The following is a 15410-nucleotide window of genomic DNA, read 5'->3' as shown; positions in this document are numbered from 1 at the left end:
GGCAAACTTTGATTTGTTGGAGCTGGAGACTGCAGGTGTCAGAAGAGACTGCTTTCTGTATTTCTTTCATAATTCAGTAGTAATTCACAATTCAGGGCAGAAAATACAGCAAATCTAGTTGAGAATGCAAATGAATTTTCAGCAAATCAGCCTCTTAAGCTCCACTACCTTCCAGATGTGGCCAGGAAATAATACACTTAATCTGAAAAATGTAAATGAAGGCCACACCTATGCAAGAACACTGTGGCTGTGGAGAATACTGGTAGAATTAGCTCTTCATCCACTGTGGTAGTGAAAGATAAGCAATTTAAGATACCCACTTGACTCTGTAGAAGGTTGTATTTTCATACAATACTAGTGCTGTGGGCTCCAGAAGACCATTTTGGCTGGATGTACCTCTGTGCAAGTGTGGAGTCAGCTGGGTGCTTCCCCAGTGCACTACCACATCACGTGGGGTACGGGAGCGTTTGGCCATAATGTGGATGGGCTGTGCAGCCTCTCTTCTATCAGGTGATGTGGAACTCGTGCTCTGCGTGCCAGAGCGACTTGGAAGAGGAGGCTGTGAGGGCAAAGAGCCTAAGAAATAAGGGAAGTGTGTATACACCCAGGGTGCTTCATACACAGCAGTGACAAATATCTGCTTCTTTTTCTTTGTATAAATGGCAGGTTGTAAGATAAAATGGATGAAGGATCAACCATATGAACTTATACCTGACATTTGTTCTACTTACTACAGTCAAAAAGTGGATGATGTAAATGAAAGATGTATGCAATTATGGTTTATAGGGAGAAGACAAAGAAGAATCAGGCTCTTAGTCCTTCCCAGCTGCCAAGTAGGAAAGCGGTTTAAGTAGTTGTTATGTAGGCATGTGATTATACTGATAAAAGCTGCAGTGACTTAAGATGCAATTTTACCTTCCAGTTTCATGTTACTACTCCTTGAAGACAGTAATCCCTTTCACAGGAAAGAATGTGAGAGAAGGAAAAATACCAAATTTCTCCAGCTAAATGGCAATAAAAAGTTCCATATTTTATCTTCTCAAAAAGGATAACTGAAATGCATTATTTAAGAAATGATCAACTTGGCACTAACTGATCCATTTAAAAGAGCTATGTGCTTTGGGCTAAGTTTAATTTTTCATTGATCTTATCTTTCTGCAGTATAACATGTGATCTCTTTCTCTCACTTTCTGAAACTGTTCAGTTTTTGCTGTGCACATGAATTACCAATGCTTTCTGAGACTCTAGAGTACACCAAGACAAATGTTGACTTTATTCATAGTGTTGATTGGCCACACTATACCTTATTGTTCAATCTGGGAAGATGTTTTCAGACTTTAGACCTTACTTTATAAATGTACGTGTGTGGGCCAAATCCCGCTTCCCAAACCCCTAGTTGCGTACAAAGAAGGACCCTCCTAACGTAAGGACATTCCTCCTGTTGCAGAGTGGAAACAACACTACACGTACAGCCTACATACCAAGACTGCTTCTAAAGAAGTGTCATATGCACTTAATTGCAATGTTATGAAACTACCTGGACTGCATTTTTGTTAGCTAGATGACTCCAAATTGCATGGTGACATTTGAAGGAGATGGAATGAAATTGGTTAACCTGGTATTATCCCTGAAGCTGGATTTTGATGTGTTTGAAGAAGGGTGTTGGTGCAGCAGAGTTTGAATAGCTGCCTGTATGCAGGTCTGAATTAACAGTAATAGTTTATTTCAGTCAAAAGAGAAAATACTTCTGATTGCCTATTCATTTTGGATTGTCCTTTCTTGTTTGCAGATAGATTTGACTCTCAGTGGAATAAGACTTCCTAATCCCCTTTTGTTCCCAGTTATGATGTTAAACAGAAACAGCATGTTCCCATGAGTTTTCTTACTATTCATCATTTACCTTCTTTGCTCTTTGAGGAAATCTTAGTAGTTGGGGGTGTTTTAGGCCATGTTCTGTCCTCAGGAAGTCTCTCTTAAAGACCTTTTGCAGTTACCTGTATTCAGAAGTGTGAGACTCTGCTGGTCCAAGTGATAGAGAAATGATAGCATGGGGGCTTTCATGTGTGTGTAAGTCTCTCCTGGGGTCCTGGCTGTAGTGTCGGACCGTTTCACCTGCCCGATGCAGGATGAAGCCTCTACCCTGGGGCTGTGTGACGTACTAGAGTACCCCCTCACCTTACTGAAGGATGGGACTGCAGGGAAAATGGACTTGGTCTCGTGCTGAGATCGTGTACCCTGATCAAACAACTGGACTGTCAGGGAGAATGGTCATGCCTCTCTGAAAGAAGTGTTTGGCTTTCAGCATGCTTTGTATTTATTTGCATGATCGTATTTTCATTTCTCTATGCAAATAGCTTCCTTTTCCTATGGATAAATTTTACATTGTATTTCTTTTTGATACTGGATGTCTCCCCTTTTGTGAGATAGCTACTGGTTTTCACAAGAATCCTTCTCAGATAATACTGAAGATAACTATTAGCTTATTGCTAAGCTGTTAGCTGATTTATTTTATTTTTGTGGTAGTTTTCAGCCCATGGTAGAGGGATATCTAATCCTAAGCTCTGGAAGGGCCATCAAGAGAGCTGAACTCAGATTCTGCTTTGCTGCAAGCACCCTATGTGAGCACCTGCAAGTCATCTAGAGCCACATCCTCCCATGCATCTCAGATGCTCCCACTGATGTGAATATTCCATATTTCTAAGTAACTTTTGATGGTGTGGGCTAAGGTATCTGACCTCTAATTCCAGATTTCTACTCTCGGGGCTAATTTGATGTGGTGGTAATAAAGATTGAGGCAATTGGTTGCTATACTGGGAGAGGAGGGAAGTATTCATTTATTCCTCTGATTGCCTTAATATAGTTTAGCCTGCTGTGCCCTTATAAGCTATTTGCTCTTCAATTGCCTCATCCTCCTTTTTTATTTTTTTTTCCCATTTTCATTCTACTAAAGTTTTAGGACTGATAATACGCCAGTGAGCTCATCTTGCACCTACGTCTTGAATTTACACAGATCAGATACCAAAGGCAATAAAGAAGCAACAAAATAGATGAAGAGTGAAGAGGGGAGATGCGGCAACAGCAATGCTAAGATTGTGTAGATGGCCGGCAAAGAGCAGTACAGGAAAACAACAGCTTTAAGAGTTAAATCAGAAATTAACATAACTGACTCCTTTTTGTTTCCTTCCCACCAATTTGTGGATAACTTAAGTTTTCATCCTTTAAAAATATTATTCCTCCTTCTCCCTTTGAGAAGGGTAAAGTAATGTGGGGACACTTTTCAGGGAAGTTGTTAAGTGCCTGTGGTTTGTGTGGAAAAACCTATAAATATTTTTCTCATCTTTGTATGGCTTGATCTTTTTTGATGTAAACAAATGTAAAGAAAATACATTTTTTTTGTACATTCCAAAATACTTGTGCCGTAGGACTTTCCTGTTTCTGTTTTGTTCTTCAGTTTTCCCCCTCAGTTCAGATAAAAAGGAAGTGCTGAATGATTATGTACATAAGCTTGCAGACCTCATGGTATATTTTTAGCTTATTCTCTAAGCTTTAACATTGATAGCTTTGTTTTACACTGAAACAATTCAGAGTACAAAAGCTGTGTGTGTTCAGGATGTTTAGCTGGACCTTTCTGAAGTTCAAGAAAAACACCTTTGGGGAGAGAAGAATTCATAGTTTCAGAAAAACGATTTTGGTACTCCAGACAGTGCAAATTATTACTGAAAATCATTACTTAAATTACTTAAAATCTTGAAGAAAGACTTATTTTCAGAATTAACTTTGTTTATAGTTTTTATTAATTTTGGAATAATTACATACCGCTTCCGTCCTGTTAAAACAGGAAGAAAGTGCACAGAATTTTGTACAGAGAGGTGACTGGCTGATTTTCTACTTCTGTTGCAAATGGAATGGGAAACTACAGTTTTCCCCTGATCCCATCACAGAGTCATGGTAGTGGAATGCCTCTTGTTTTTAGAGTAATAAACATCCAACTGCAAGCTAATATTAGCACAGAGATATATATTAAGCATATTGTCACTAGCCTAATGCATCTATCTCACTTTTATTTCATCTTACTGTAATTTATTAAATTCTGTAAATACATACTTTATTTAAGAGAAAGAATAGGTCAATCAGTTCATGCTTTTACTAAATGAGTATAAAAAGGTACAGGAAGACTATTTTATCACAAGTATAGTTCTGTAAGGAATAAGGAATACAGATTTAAGTTTCTGATTTTCTTATTTAGGTCCTGTAATATTGATTAAGCTAAAGGAAAATGTAGCTTTCAAATCCACTTGGAACTTACTTAACAAGACTCACTTTGTGCTTGTTCTCTCCCCTTCTTTGGATTTAAATTCAGAAGAAGTGTAAGCATCATATTTAAATGTGACTTTTCTTAAATGTATAAGACACAATTTTATCTTACTGAGTTGATAGCAGCGTTTTCTTGCTTTTTAATGCTTGTGAGTGTTACATATGCTTTTCAGAAACACTAAGGCAAATTTTCCCTCAAAGATCCATAATTTAAACAATGGATTTAGCAGTCACGAGATGCCATAAAATCTGTTAGGAAGGGTGGTGGTTGCAGAGAGGGGAATGTTGAAGTGAGTTTACAAAAGCAGGCACAAAGTGCACGACAGCAGGGACAAAGTCTTTTTAGTGAAAAGAACCGTGCTATGGACTGCACTTTTGGAAAGATTAGATGGATTCAGTATCTGACCTTCTTTAGCAAACATTGCAAAACACTCCTCTGATATAAAGCTTCATTTCGTATGTACTAATGCGCTTTTTTGCGTGAGAGGGAAAAGATCCCAGCAGAATTTCTGATCTTCATCTTGTGTTGTTTGAAGTGCATGTGGATGTCTAATTATCTCATGTTGTGTTTAGAATTTATTGCTTGGGCTGAATCCATCTATTTTTAAAAGATGGAAAAGAATATTAAAGTGGTAACTCTTTGTGTATAAAAATGGTTCAGAGCCTTGCACGTTGAATTTTAACTAGCTGTAACACTGTAACAGCTTTTTGCTGTTTTTCATAGTGTTATGATTGATAATTCTCATTGCATGCTCTGGAGAATATTTTTCAGGATACGTGGATAAATAAATGATTGACATAGGAATCAATATGAAGGCATAAGCTTCAGTTTTAATCAGTTGTCATTAGGTCGAGATGAGATGTTTGCCCTTGTAATGTTCCTGCCCTCTTGCTAGGCTCATAGGAGTCAGAGAGGATTGTCAGGTTACAGAGAATAAAGCCTGTCCCTGCACCCTTCCACGTCCACAGATTGGGTTATTCTGAATCAAGGTTTTCTCCTTACCCAGGAATCTCCAGCCAGAGGAGGCTAGCATGATGGCAGCCAAGTGAGCTCAGATCTGTTATGGATTAAATAAAAGTAGTGATATCATAGGTGGACTTCAAGAATAAGCTGGTTGTGAGAGAAGGATATGCAACGTGCGTTTGGTGTCACTTCTGTTTTCAATAGCTGGCTGTCAAAGCGATTCTGTCCTCTTAAAGCCGACGTTGCTGCAGTGGGGCTGAATTATGGCATACGAGATGAGGTCATGAAGAATATTTGTCTTAAGATGTTAGATTCTGTGTGGACACATACTAGGAGTATGACATCTTCAAAGGAGCAGAAACCAATTTCTTAGCAAAGGTTGTTCTAGAGTATGACTGGATGATGAATACAGAGGTCGTGTGTCCTATTAAAGATCAGATGAGGCTCAAATTTCAGAAGCAGGTTGCAAAGATATTTGTTTATTACTTCCACCTTTTTTCTAGTTATGATGTATAAGAATCCAGAAATGTCATTTTGCTCTTCAATTTGGAAGAACAATTTAAAGCATTTTCTATAAAGCCACTAGCACAGAGTTTTCAGATGTTAGCTGTTTTGTCTTCAGCACCTTTCTTTAACAGTCTCTTGTAATAATGTGTGTGCATGTGTGAACTTTCCAAACATTGATCTAGAACCTGTTCCTAAAGCACTGTTTGTCCACTAGTGCTTGCGGCCTGTGAGCTTTTAAAGTAAACTAACGTAAGAAAAAATAGGCTGAAAATGAGAATGTCTGTCTGTTTTTAATAGAATATGTGTATAAGGGGAACGACTTAAATGTCCTGTTCTATGTAAGTTGTCTGAAAATATTTTGAATAAGCGTAATTTACAACTGTATATTTGAAGTTAATTTGTCGGTAGGAAGCTAAAATAAAAATAGAAAACATATTTTGTTTAAATGTTAATGAGATATCCAATGTTCTGGTTTATGCAAGAAGTTTCACTGTGTGTAGACACTGTACAAAGTCCTTGTGCTATAATCAAAGCTAAAAACACTCCTTATTGAACTCTTTTTTTTGACCAGAAGCTGGGTCATGCGGGTCAAGGGTTATGTGGCAAATAAAAGCAGTTTAGACATCTAAATGAATTGATGTGCATCTGTGTTGAATGCTTTCTATATTTATTGTACTACTGGGGGGGATCCCCCTCCTTTCTTATCTTTGTCAGCACGAAATTTTATGCGAGTCTTGGATTTTTGGATAGGAAAGCTAAGTCCAGCAAATGAAAAAGGGACAAAATAAGGAGTAACCTTATTGTAATAAGTCCATGTCATATAATTTCTTTTATGATGATACAGATTATGATACTACGTAGAAGTTGGAGGCAAAGCAATGTTTTCATTGCCTTCAGAGAATCTATGCGGCAGTGCCGGTTATGTCCGGGCCAGTGTCATGGGTGTGTTCCTGTTTGAGCATGCCAGGAATTTGCCTTAAACCTGGTGGTGTCCCGGGCTTTAGAAACGGCCTGGCAGGAACAGCCTGAAGGATGTGGAACCGCACAAGGCACCCAGCCTACTGCACAAAAAAATCATACAGACTGCTGACTTGGAAAGAGCACTGATGACTGCTTTGGTGTGAATCATACTATCTTCCTCCTCTCTCAAAAAATACCTTAATTGGACCAAGGGATTTTTTTTCTTTTTTTCCTTTAGATGATGCATGTCACAGGAATCTTCTGTACTCATGCATCAAGTAGTTTGTTATGACTTTAGAATTACGCTATGTTTTGAATGTTGTCAAGTAAAAGCAGGTGCAAGAGCCTGAGCAACACTTCTAGTCTTTTGTTCATGGACCTAAGTGTGAGCTTTTTGACTAACTTAAACACTAGGTTACATTTCTATGGCTTAAATAAAAAACAAAATTGCTGTATACTATGGACAAAGATCAAAATGAAAGACACTGCAGTAAGGCCGTTTAACCAACAGTTGTGACAGCTCGCTGGCAGCAGCAGAGCAAGTGTCTTTAATTTTGTGAGTTTGGCTTGTTGGGAGTGAAATAGGTTTCAGCCTGGCAGACAGGCTTACTCAGTTTTTAACTCGTAAATCTGTTAACCAGATTGAAACTTGTGTATTTGTCTGATTTCCCCAAATCCAGCTATTCTATAAATCTTATCCAGGGAATCAGTCTTTTTTGTTTGTGTTGTAGCAGATCAATTTGAAGAGAAAGTGAGGCATGAGAATCAGCAGATATAATCATTTCAAAGAAACCAAGTTGTTAGGCGAAGAGTTTTGGTCCTTGTATGTAGAACGGTAAACATAATCTATCTGCCCAGGCTCTTACCAAATTATGCACTGTGCTAGGATATGACTGTTGAAACCGGCTCAATTGTTTTTGTTTTGGAATGAAAAAGAGAACTCATTTCCCCTCGATCCCCTCTACCCTCCCACACACACCGTTTTCTCCTCCTCTTATTTGCCCTGCTCCAGCTGCTAGGCTTCTGTCTTTCCGCCTGAGACCCAGCTAGGGAGGTGCTGCCAGGTCTGCCCGTGCTGTTGATGCTGTTGGGGAATGGTTCGGATAGGAAGCAGGACTATTGGGAACTGGCAGACCGTTGGAAAGCCTTAAATTTTACTTGGTATTTCCAATGGCAAAGTATTAAAGCATTGCTTTTTACTTCGAATAAGAATTTGAAGGTGGTGAGGTAAATGCTTTTTATTGCAGGATGTTACATATAAGAAATATAGTGTGTGGCTATGACTTTATGCTAGTCCTCTTCTGAGCAGGACAATTCAAATGTCAAAATAGAGAATACAGAGCCAAAAATAAGGGGCATATCAAAAAACGTAAGTTCTTTTATAACGTCTGACAAATCCAACAAGTAATTGAATCTGGAGCCATGCAGCTAAGGTCAGTGCAATTCTGTGTCTTTAAATAGTCCACAGTGTCACATGGAACAGGTTAAATTCAGTTCTCTTACTAATGAAACTGAACAAGAATCAGTATGTAATGCAAGATCAGTACAGCCTTACAAGGGCTGGCTTTGCTCTTCAGTAGCTTCTGAAGGCTGAGTGTAATTGAGATGGACGAACTAATACCCCCAAGATGGACTTGAAGCTGACATGATCTTTGCAAGCATGATACTCGTGTAGAGATAGGATGATGACTTGCAAAAAAGTGCTTAAGAAATGAATGCATTATTGATAATTGCTAGCTTAAGTGAGCTGATGGATTGTAATGCGGATGAGCACCAGGAGAATAGGTTTCTGACTGTGGACCCTGCAAGAGAAAAACTGAGGCTGTGGTTCCACAATTAGTTCAAGCCAATCTTGTCTAGTCTTTGTCACATCTGATTTTGCTGACGGGATCATGCAAGAATCAAGTCTAGATGAAAACTAATACACTTTTGGTAGCATTAGGTCTTCGGCTGGATTGCCTTTGCAGTCCCACGAGTGCTAGTACAGAAGGGAGGTGTGGGTGGGGGTACCAGCCATGGCCAGAGACCACAGCAACTTGAACTGGCTTGCGCTCATCACAAAACTGCACTGTGAGTTCCGCTTGCAACTCGTAGCTTATTTGTGGTGTATTTTCTTGTGTGCTGTGCTCCGTGCAGGCCTGTTGTAATTTGACCTTCAAGTTCTATATAGTCATTAGCATAATTGCATGTATTTGAGAGCAGGTAAAGCACAAAATGAGCTTGAAAGAAGCTTTTGGAAAAATGTAACTCAACTAGTAAGAATTTTGTTCTCTACTGAGAGAGGGGAAAAATACTGATTGTTATTTCTTTGTGCAGGATTATATTTTTGAGTTGTAGGTGGAAGAGATGTTAATAATAAAAGAAGAATGATTATCCAGCAATGTTTGAATAACAAAGTCCCTTGTGCTACTGTGGTAATTAGTCATGTGGTACTAGTTAGAAATGGGTGTTTTCAGAGTCTTTTTTTTTTTTTTTTTTTTTTTCCTCCTGGAGTTGCAGACCCTTGACAAATCCAGGGTTGCTGCAGCATGAGATAATCGGTGGTATTTTGTTCAAGGGGAGAAGATCATCTTGTGCTGTTCTTGTGCAGAAACAAACCCTTACTCAGCCAGAGAAGCTGCTAGACTGAGACGGCTGGGAGACAGTGGCAGAGCATCGGTGTGGGCTGAGCTGTGTTCTGTAGACTGATGCTTGTAAGAAGGTATGTGGATTCAACAAGGGGGAAGTAAAGCGATCCCAAGTGTAATCCACATTTGTTACTTAATTAAAATATGGTTATAAACTTTTGCCAGCTGGGAGGTTTTTGTAGAACGCTACAGAGCAACGTATTTTGGGGAGCCTTAAAAAGCAAAGAAGAGTAACCGAGTGATTGCCCTCTCTGGGGAGGGCAAGCGTCCTTAGTCTGTCCTGCATGCACCCCATGCAGGAAATCTTAGGGTCAACATACTCTTTGAAATCTATTCTGTTCTGTGGCTAACGTATTTATTAATCTATTCTGAAGTTAACAGTTATCTTTTTACATTTATGCTTTTGATGAAAAAATAATTTGTGAAATAATCTATCCAGTCTTTGCAGTGTCCAGTGACAGCTATTTTTGAAGACGTTTCTTCCATGTAATTGCTATGTAGGTGCATTTTAATAAAGTAATATTTCTAAAGATTTACTCAGTTAACAATAGATTCTTTAATACCTCATTTGTTTTTTAGGTGGATTTTCTAAGGAAATTAAATTTGACTGTTTAGTCTGTCAGTATCCTTTCAGCTTCTGAACTTGGCTAATTTCACATCATGGCTCAGCACAGCTTTGGAGTGGATGCAGTTTTTGTGTTATTGAGGGTACCATTAGGAACAGAAAGAGGAGCTGAAATTATGTAGCGAGGGAAGGTTCATTAGGCAGACAACTTGGTCTGTTAACAAATTGGTTTGTCGAGATGTGCAGTTCACGGACCAAGGTGTTACTGAGAGCTAAAAGCTGGCAAAGATAATCTCCTCTGTGTAAAGTTAGTGGAGTTCTCCAGGATTGTGAAATTCTTCTGAAATATATATGACTTCTTCTGAAGAGATCTCTGAATTCTGATTTCAGTAAATGCATATTTAAAAATGTTTTGCTGAGAGTGAAAGTGCAAATAACCAACACTTAAAAGTAACACTTAGTTTTTCAAAACTTGAGATGCACTTCCAGACAGCTGCTTGCAAAATAGTGATAACAAGCATGTCTTTTCCCTTCTGCTGAGAAAAGGTTTTATTCTTCCAAAACATGTCAAGAAAATAAAATAGATTAAAATTGTTTTGTTAGCTTAATTTTATGACTTAAATGAGGTGGCTTCCTGCAGTATCTTTTAATTTGTCCCTTTTATGGGCTTTCTGTGTATCTAAATAGAAAAATCATGAATTTAATTGTGGCAGTTTAAAACATAAATACAGCCAGCTGTATATCAGACAAAATAAATGTACTGAAAATGGTTATGTACATGCTTTGAAGGATATCTTGACTAACATAGAAGTTAGTAGATGCCGTGCTGTAGGAATATTTCTTTCAGTGTAGCTGCTTAACTAACTACATGTTCTTAATGTTTTGTTGTCTTAAGCTGATCTCTTTGTCACTTGACTGGATATTTTCATCCTCAGCTGAATTATTTAATTTTATTCAACTGTTTTTACTGAGCTCAAGTAGGAGGATGTGCAGTTACTGCATTTCAGCTGAAGGGCTGGAAAAATCCATTTGAATTTGATTGTGAAAGTGCTTCTGATTATGCCCCAAAACACTTTGTGAAGATATTAATGGAAGTGTAAAACTAAGCAGTGATTTAGTTGCTGAGTATACTTGTGCATCTAGTAACATGTGCATGTGGTAGCTAGAAGATATTAAATACGGAATTGCAAATAGACTCAAATCAGCAGTTTTACAAGTTTCTAAGGATGAAAATGGTAGGCATAGCCCCTGTTTTCAAAAGAGGTGTAACAAAAAAAGCAATGGAATACGTTCCCTAGGGAATGTGCAGGCCCTCGAAGTCGTGTGCACGGGAGGGGTTCTGGCAGCAAGCTGCTGAGGAAGCGGTGTCCTGCGGGTGCTGAGTTCAGTCCTCCCATCTTGTGTCAAGTGACACATCAGAAGGTTGGTTAAATTCCACTTTTGCTGGGCCAGTCCTGCTGAGCGGAAGGACCTGCTGAATGGCAGCTCCAGTTTAGCTCTCCTTGGTAGCTATTTTAAATGGTTTCAGGCTCAGAGTGATTCGGGGGGACAGGGAAAGAGCAAGCTGCCTCGTGAGGAGTCCTGTAGCATAGCACGTGCAGAGCTGTGCTTTCATATGCACAGTCATCTATAAAGCTTAGATTAAACAATGTGAATATACATAGTAAATATTAAACTTCAACTTTAGATACAAGAGCTCCATAGTTTATGAAGCATTGCAGTTACTGTGTCGGAAAAAATTTCTCAAAGTTTTCTGTTACTTTGAAAATATTGGTAATACCTGTGCTTGGGGCATTTAATCAGAAGTATCTCATTCCATTTCTGTACAAAACACCCCCCCCCCCCGCCCCATAGCTCTCTAAAAGGAAGAGCTATGTGAGGAGAGAACAGATTTTTCTCTATTGGTTGGATCTCCCTTTGATCCTGAATTTTTTTATTAGACAGCTAATTTGGGGATATGTAAAACAAAAGTACTGTTGTATTCAGAAAAGACCACCAGGATGTGGAACGATGTGTTTTGTCAGTGAAGTTTGTCTTGGAGATAAGTTAGAGTGATGGAGTGCAGCCCTCAAACATGGTTTAAAAGGGAAGAAACCCCATTTCCTCAGAGAACGCGCTGGTTATTGCATCTTATGCCAAGAAGTGTGTTTCTACAAAGTGTTTCTGGTATAATGAACTTTGCTTGAGAATCATTTCATAAAATATTATCTAGAAAATAATCAATTAAATCCTGTCCTGAAAGGTTTAGAGGAAGAGAAAGAGATGCAACAACAATTTGTTACTTTATATCCCAAATTAGGAAATAACAAGAACTGAATAAACAAGAAAGTGAGCAGCTTCTAACATTTGCTTTCTTAACTTGATACCTGTAATCTTTCCCCCTCACAATTTGAAACTGCCTTAGCTCTTATTATACACGCTATTTCTGCTAGCCGTTCCAGTGGGCCGTTTTCAGAATTTCCGTGGACAGCGAACGTCTGACTTCTCAACGTCGCGTGCTCTTATGCAGTCTGTGCTCTCGTTTCCCCTATGCGTTCAGGCGTTGCGGTGGAGATGTACGCCGAGATGCCGCCCCGGCGCCAGCCCTTCGGGTGAGGCGCGGAGCGCGGCTCTGCCGGGCCGCGAGCGCCGCAGGCCGGGTGGGAGCGGGTCGCGCCGAGGGTGCGTGGGAGCTGCCGGCGCTTGGGACGGGGGACAACTGGCAGGAACCATCTGCAAGGGCAGGAGACTTGTGGTGTGGAGAGGAAGGGGCAGAGCGGAGGAGTGAAGCGAGCCCATGCCCCAAAGGTTGTGAACAGTGTTTGGAAGAGGAAAGTGCTTTGTTCTTCTCTGGAAATAGAGACCGAGCTGAAAGCTCGTTTTAGTCCTTATCTAATTTAAAATAGAAAAGTAAACTAATGGTTAGATCTTTAAAGCTCTGATTTGGGCTTCTGGGTTAATCATTATTTTATGTTGATATCACAGGCACTAAACTAAAAGGTGTCTTGTTTTACGTTGTAACTCGCCCACGAGAAAGGTGATACGGGATTGCACCGCCTCACGGTACCGTGTCCAGTACCGGCACCTCCGCTGGGGGTTTTGTCCCAACCTGCTGCTTTTCGTAGTAAGTGGTTTTTGTAGCCGTCTAAAATGTTCCTTCACCAAGATGTTGTTCTTGCGCTTCTAAGGAAGGGTTAAAATCAGTAAGTACACGTGACATATGCAAACTATGAATCATTCCAATAGATCTGTTCAACTCCTGCCTGCTTAGGCAGCAAGCAGATGCTGTTCCCTTGGTTGCCACGGCAACGCTGCCTGTACGATAATAGAGCCCAGCCCAGCTCCTTCCTTAGGCAGAGCTCTGCGGCTGCTTCACCTAGCGCGGTTTCCTCCCTGGAGGAGAGCAGAGCACGGCACGGAGCGCAGAGCAGGATACCCGCGGCGGCTCTCGTCGCTGCCTACCGTCCGGCGCCTGTTCCGGGCGCGCTCGGAGCGTGGCAGACCCGCGGTCTGCGAGGCGGAGGTGGGCTCGCGAGCGGCGCTGGCGCCACCAGCCTCTCCCCAGCGCGCGGAGACTCTAGCAGGCGTGGGGAAGTCTGGACACCAGCCGCTCGCACGGCGCGTTGGCGCTCCCGGCCCCGTTCCCGCGGCGCGGAGCCCCCCGAGCAGCGGAGGAGCTGATGTCATTCAGCAGATCTCCGGCAGGCTCCGAGCAGCAGCAAGTCCAGTCTTGAAGGCGGCCGGCTCAACGCGGCTCCCTCGGCTGCGCCGTGCCTCGCTGGCTTGGGGTTTGCGCCTCTGGAAGTGGCGACCTTGTAAAATGCTTCTGGAGACTGGGAGACGGCTGAGGAGGGAATTCTGCAGATATTGATACCTTACTTTACAGTTGCTGATGAAGAAAAAAATTGAGTTTGTTGTTCAGAAGACCTAATCATTTTGCTGCTAAATGGATTGTATAGAAGCATCAGAACTTTGCTTAATGCACTGTTACCTGAAAAACTGCCAAGCCAGAAGAATAGGGTTTTTTAATCATTCTGATAAAAGGGAGTTGCTCTTCCAGTTCTGAAATGAGAAAGTAAGGGACTAATTTTGTGCTTGTAAACAGACTAATTCCAAGTGACTGTGTCAGGTGTTAAACCTTGTTTTCTCTTTTTAACATGGCTGAATTTAATATGTTTTGATGGAACTCTGTTAATTGGATATCTGCTGGAAGTAGGGAAAAGTCTTTTATGTTTTCCTACTTGAAAAATACCAATCTCGAACCTCAGATCTTTTGTTATTTAAATATAGAAATATGCTCACATTTTAGTCTAGTGCTATTTATATTAGCTGAAATTATTTTATACAGGAGATCTCTTTTGCAAAATAAAATCCAGGGTTGTAACGGAGAACATACTTTAAAATTGCTACTCGATATTGATTCCTCCCCTCTACTGGAAAAATGGATTACCTTGGAGACAAACTGACAGTGGCACAAACTCACATGACCCAGTGGATGGGTACAGTGCGGAGATCTTTACAGGAAGCACTAAATTTAGTCACGACTGCGGTTGCTCATGAACGGACTAGCGGGGAAGGTGGGAGCAGGGCTCCCTTCAAGCGGACCTCCTCCTTCAGGCACTTTGCCTCCCGGAGCAGGGAGTCGTTCCGAAGGTTTTCCGTGCGGAGCCAGCAGAGGTTTTCGTCTTTGAGGAAGAGGCAAACCAGCTCGGAGCCGCCGGACCTCGTAAGCTTCGCGCCCTTTTGAGACAGCATTTCACCTAGTAACGCGGTCTATGTCATGTCTGCTTTTCGGTTTAAAAATATCCCTCAGAACACTCCCAGGTAGTGATGTCTGCCTGGTCTCAGCTGGTTTCTTTCTGCACTGCAGAAAGATATTTCTGTTTGGTATCAGGGAACACCGTTAATACATTCAAGGTTTTGGGGGATGGGGAAAATTTTTGTTCATCATTTTTAAAGCATCACAGTAAAATAGGACAAAAATTTATCTTATTGTCTGAAACTGCAGTTGTCAGACATTTCAAACACTCCTGGTCCATCTGATTTTGAATGTGCATGAGTGCTTGCAGTTTTTCAATTAAAAATGCTTTAAGCTACATTTGTAGAAAGTTAGGTGCTGTCACTCTGCAGTCAACAGTAACTGATCGTCATCCTTTTCACCTATTGACGAGCAGGTGGGGTGTTTTGGTAGAACTGATACTTTGTCATGAAATACAAGTTTTATGACCAGCATGAATTCTGAAGCCAAGTTGGAGCCATGAGGCAAGCAGACAGGTGACGAGCTGTGTTCGCTGTGACTGTATCCCATGTGAGCCCCTTCTTCCCCTCCCTTTCTAATGCCTTTCCTAGTCTCTGCTTTATTTTCAGAAAGGACAGTTTGTGTTCAGTGGTCTAACGAAGCGGTGAAGGAAGCGCGCGTTGCGTAGGGAACAGCCCCTTCCCTGGTGGCAGGGGCGCAGGTTCTCGCAGCCTGGCCGTTCCTGTGTCGGGGCGA

At 40.9% G+C, this 15410-nt stretch overlaps 1 protein-coding gene across 5 annotated transcripts in view; it reads left to right on the top strand.

The window, feature by feature from the left end:
- KIAA1671 (KIAA1671 ortholog) overlaps window positions 1-15410 on the top strand; it is a 92153-nt gene that overhangs the window by 43764 nt on the left and 32979 nt on the right. Inside the window, exon 1 of one of the 5 annotated variants that reach the window (XM_062589690.1) lies at window positions 13891-14642. The exons of the other annotated variants lie outside the window; for them this stretch is intronic. Within the exon in view, the coding sequence (XP_062445674.1) occupies window positions 14358-14642 (285 nt within the window). The 5' untranslated portion in view covers window positions 13891-14357. Of the gene's footprint in view, window positions 1-13890; window positions 14643-15410 lie in introns of those variants that run through there. 5 annotated transcript variants of the gene reach the window in all.

Source organism: Rhea pennata, chromosome 17 (genome assembly GCF_028389875.1).
Source record: "Rhea pennata isolate bPtePen1 chromosome 17, bPtePen1.pri, whole genome shotgun sequence".
Lineage (NCBI taxonomy): Eukaryota > Metazoa > Chordata > Aves > Rheiformes > Rheidae > Rhea > Rhea pennata.
This window is presented reverse-complemented; position numbering and strand designations above follow the sequence as displayed.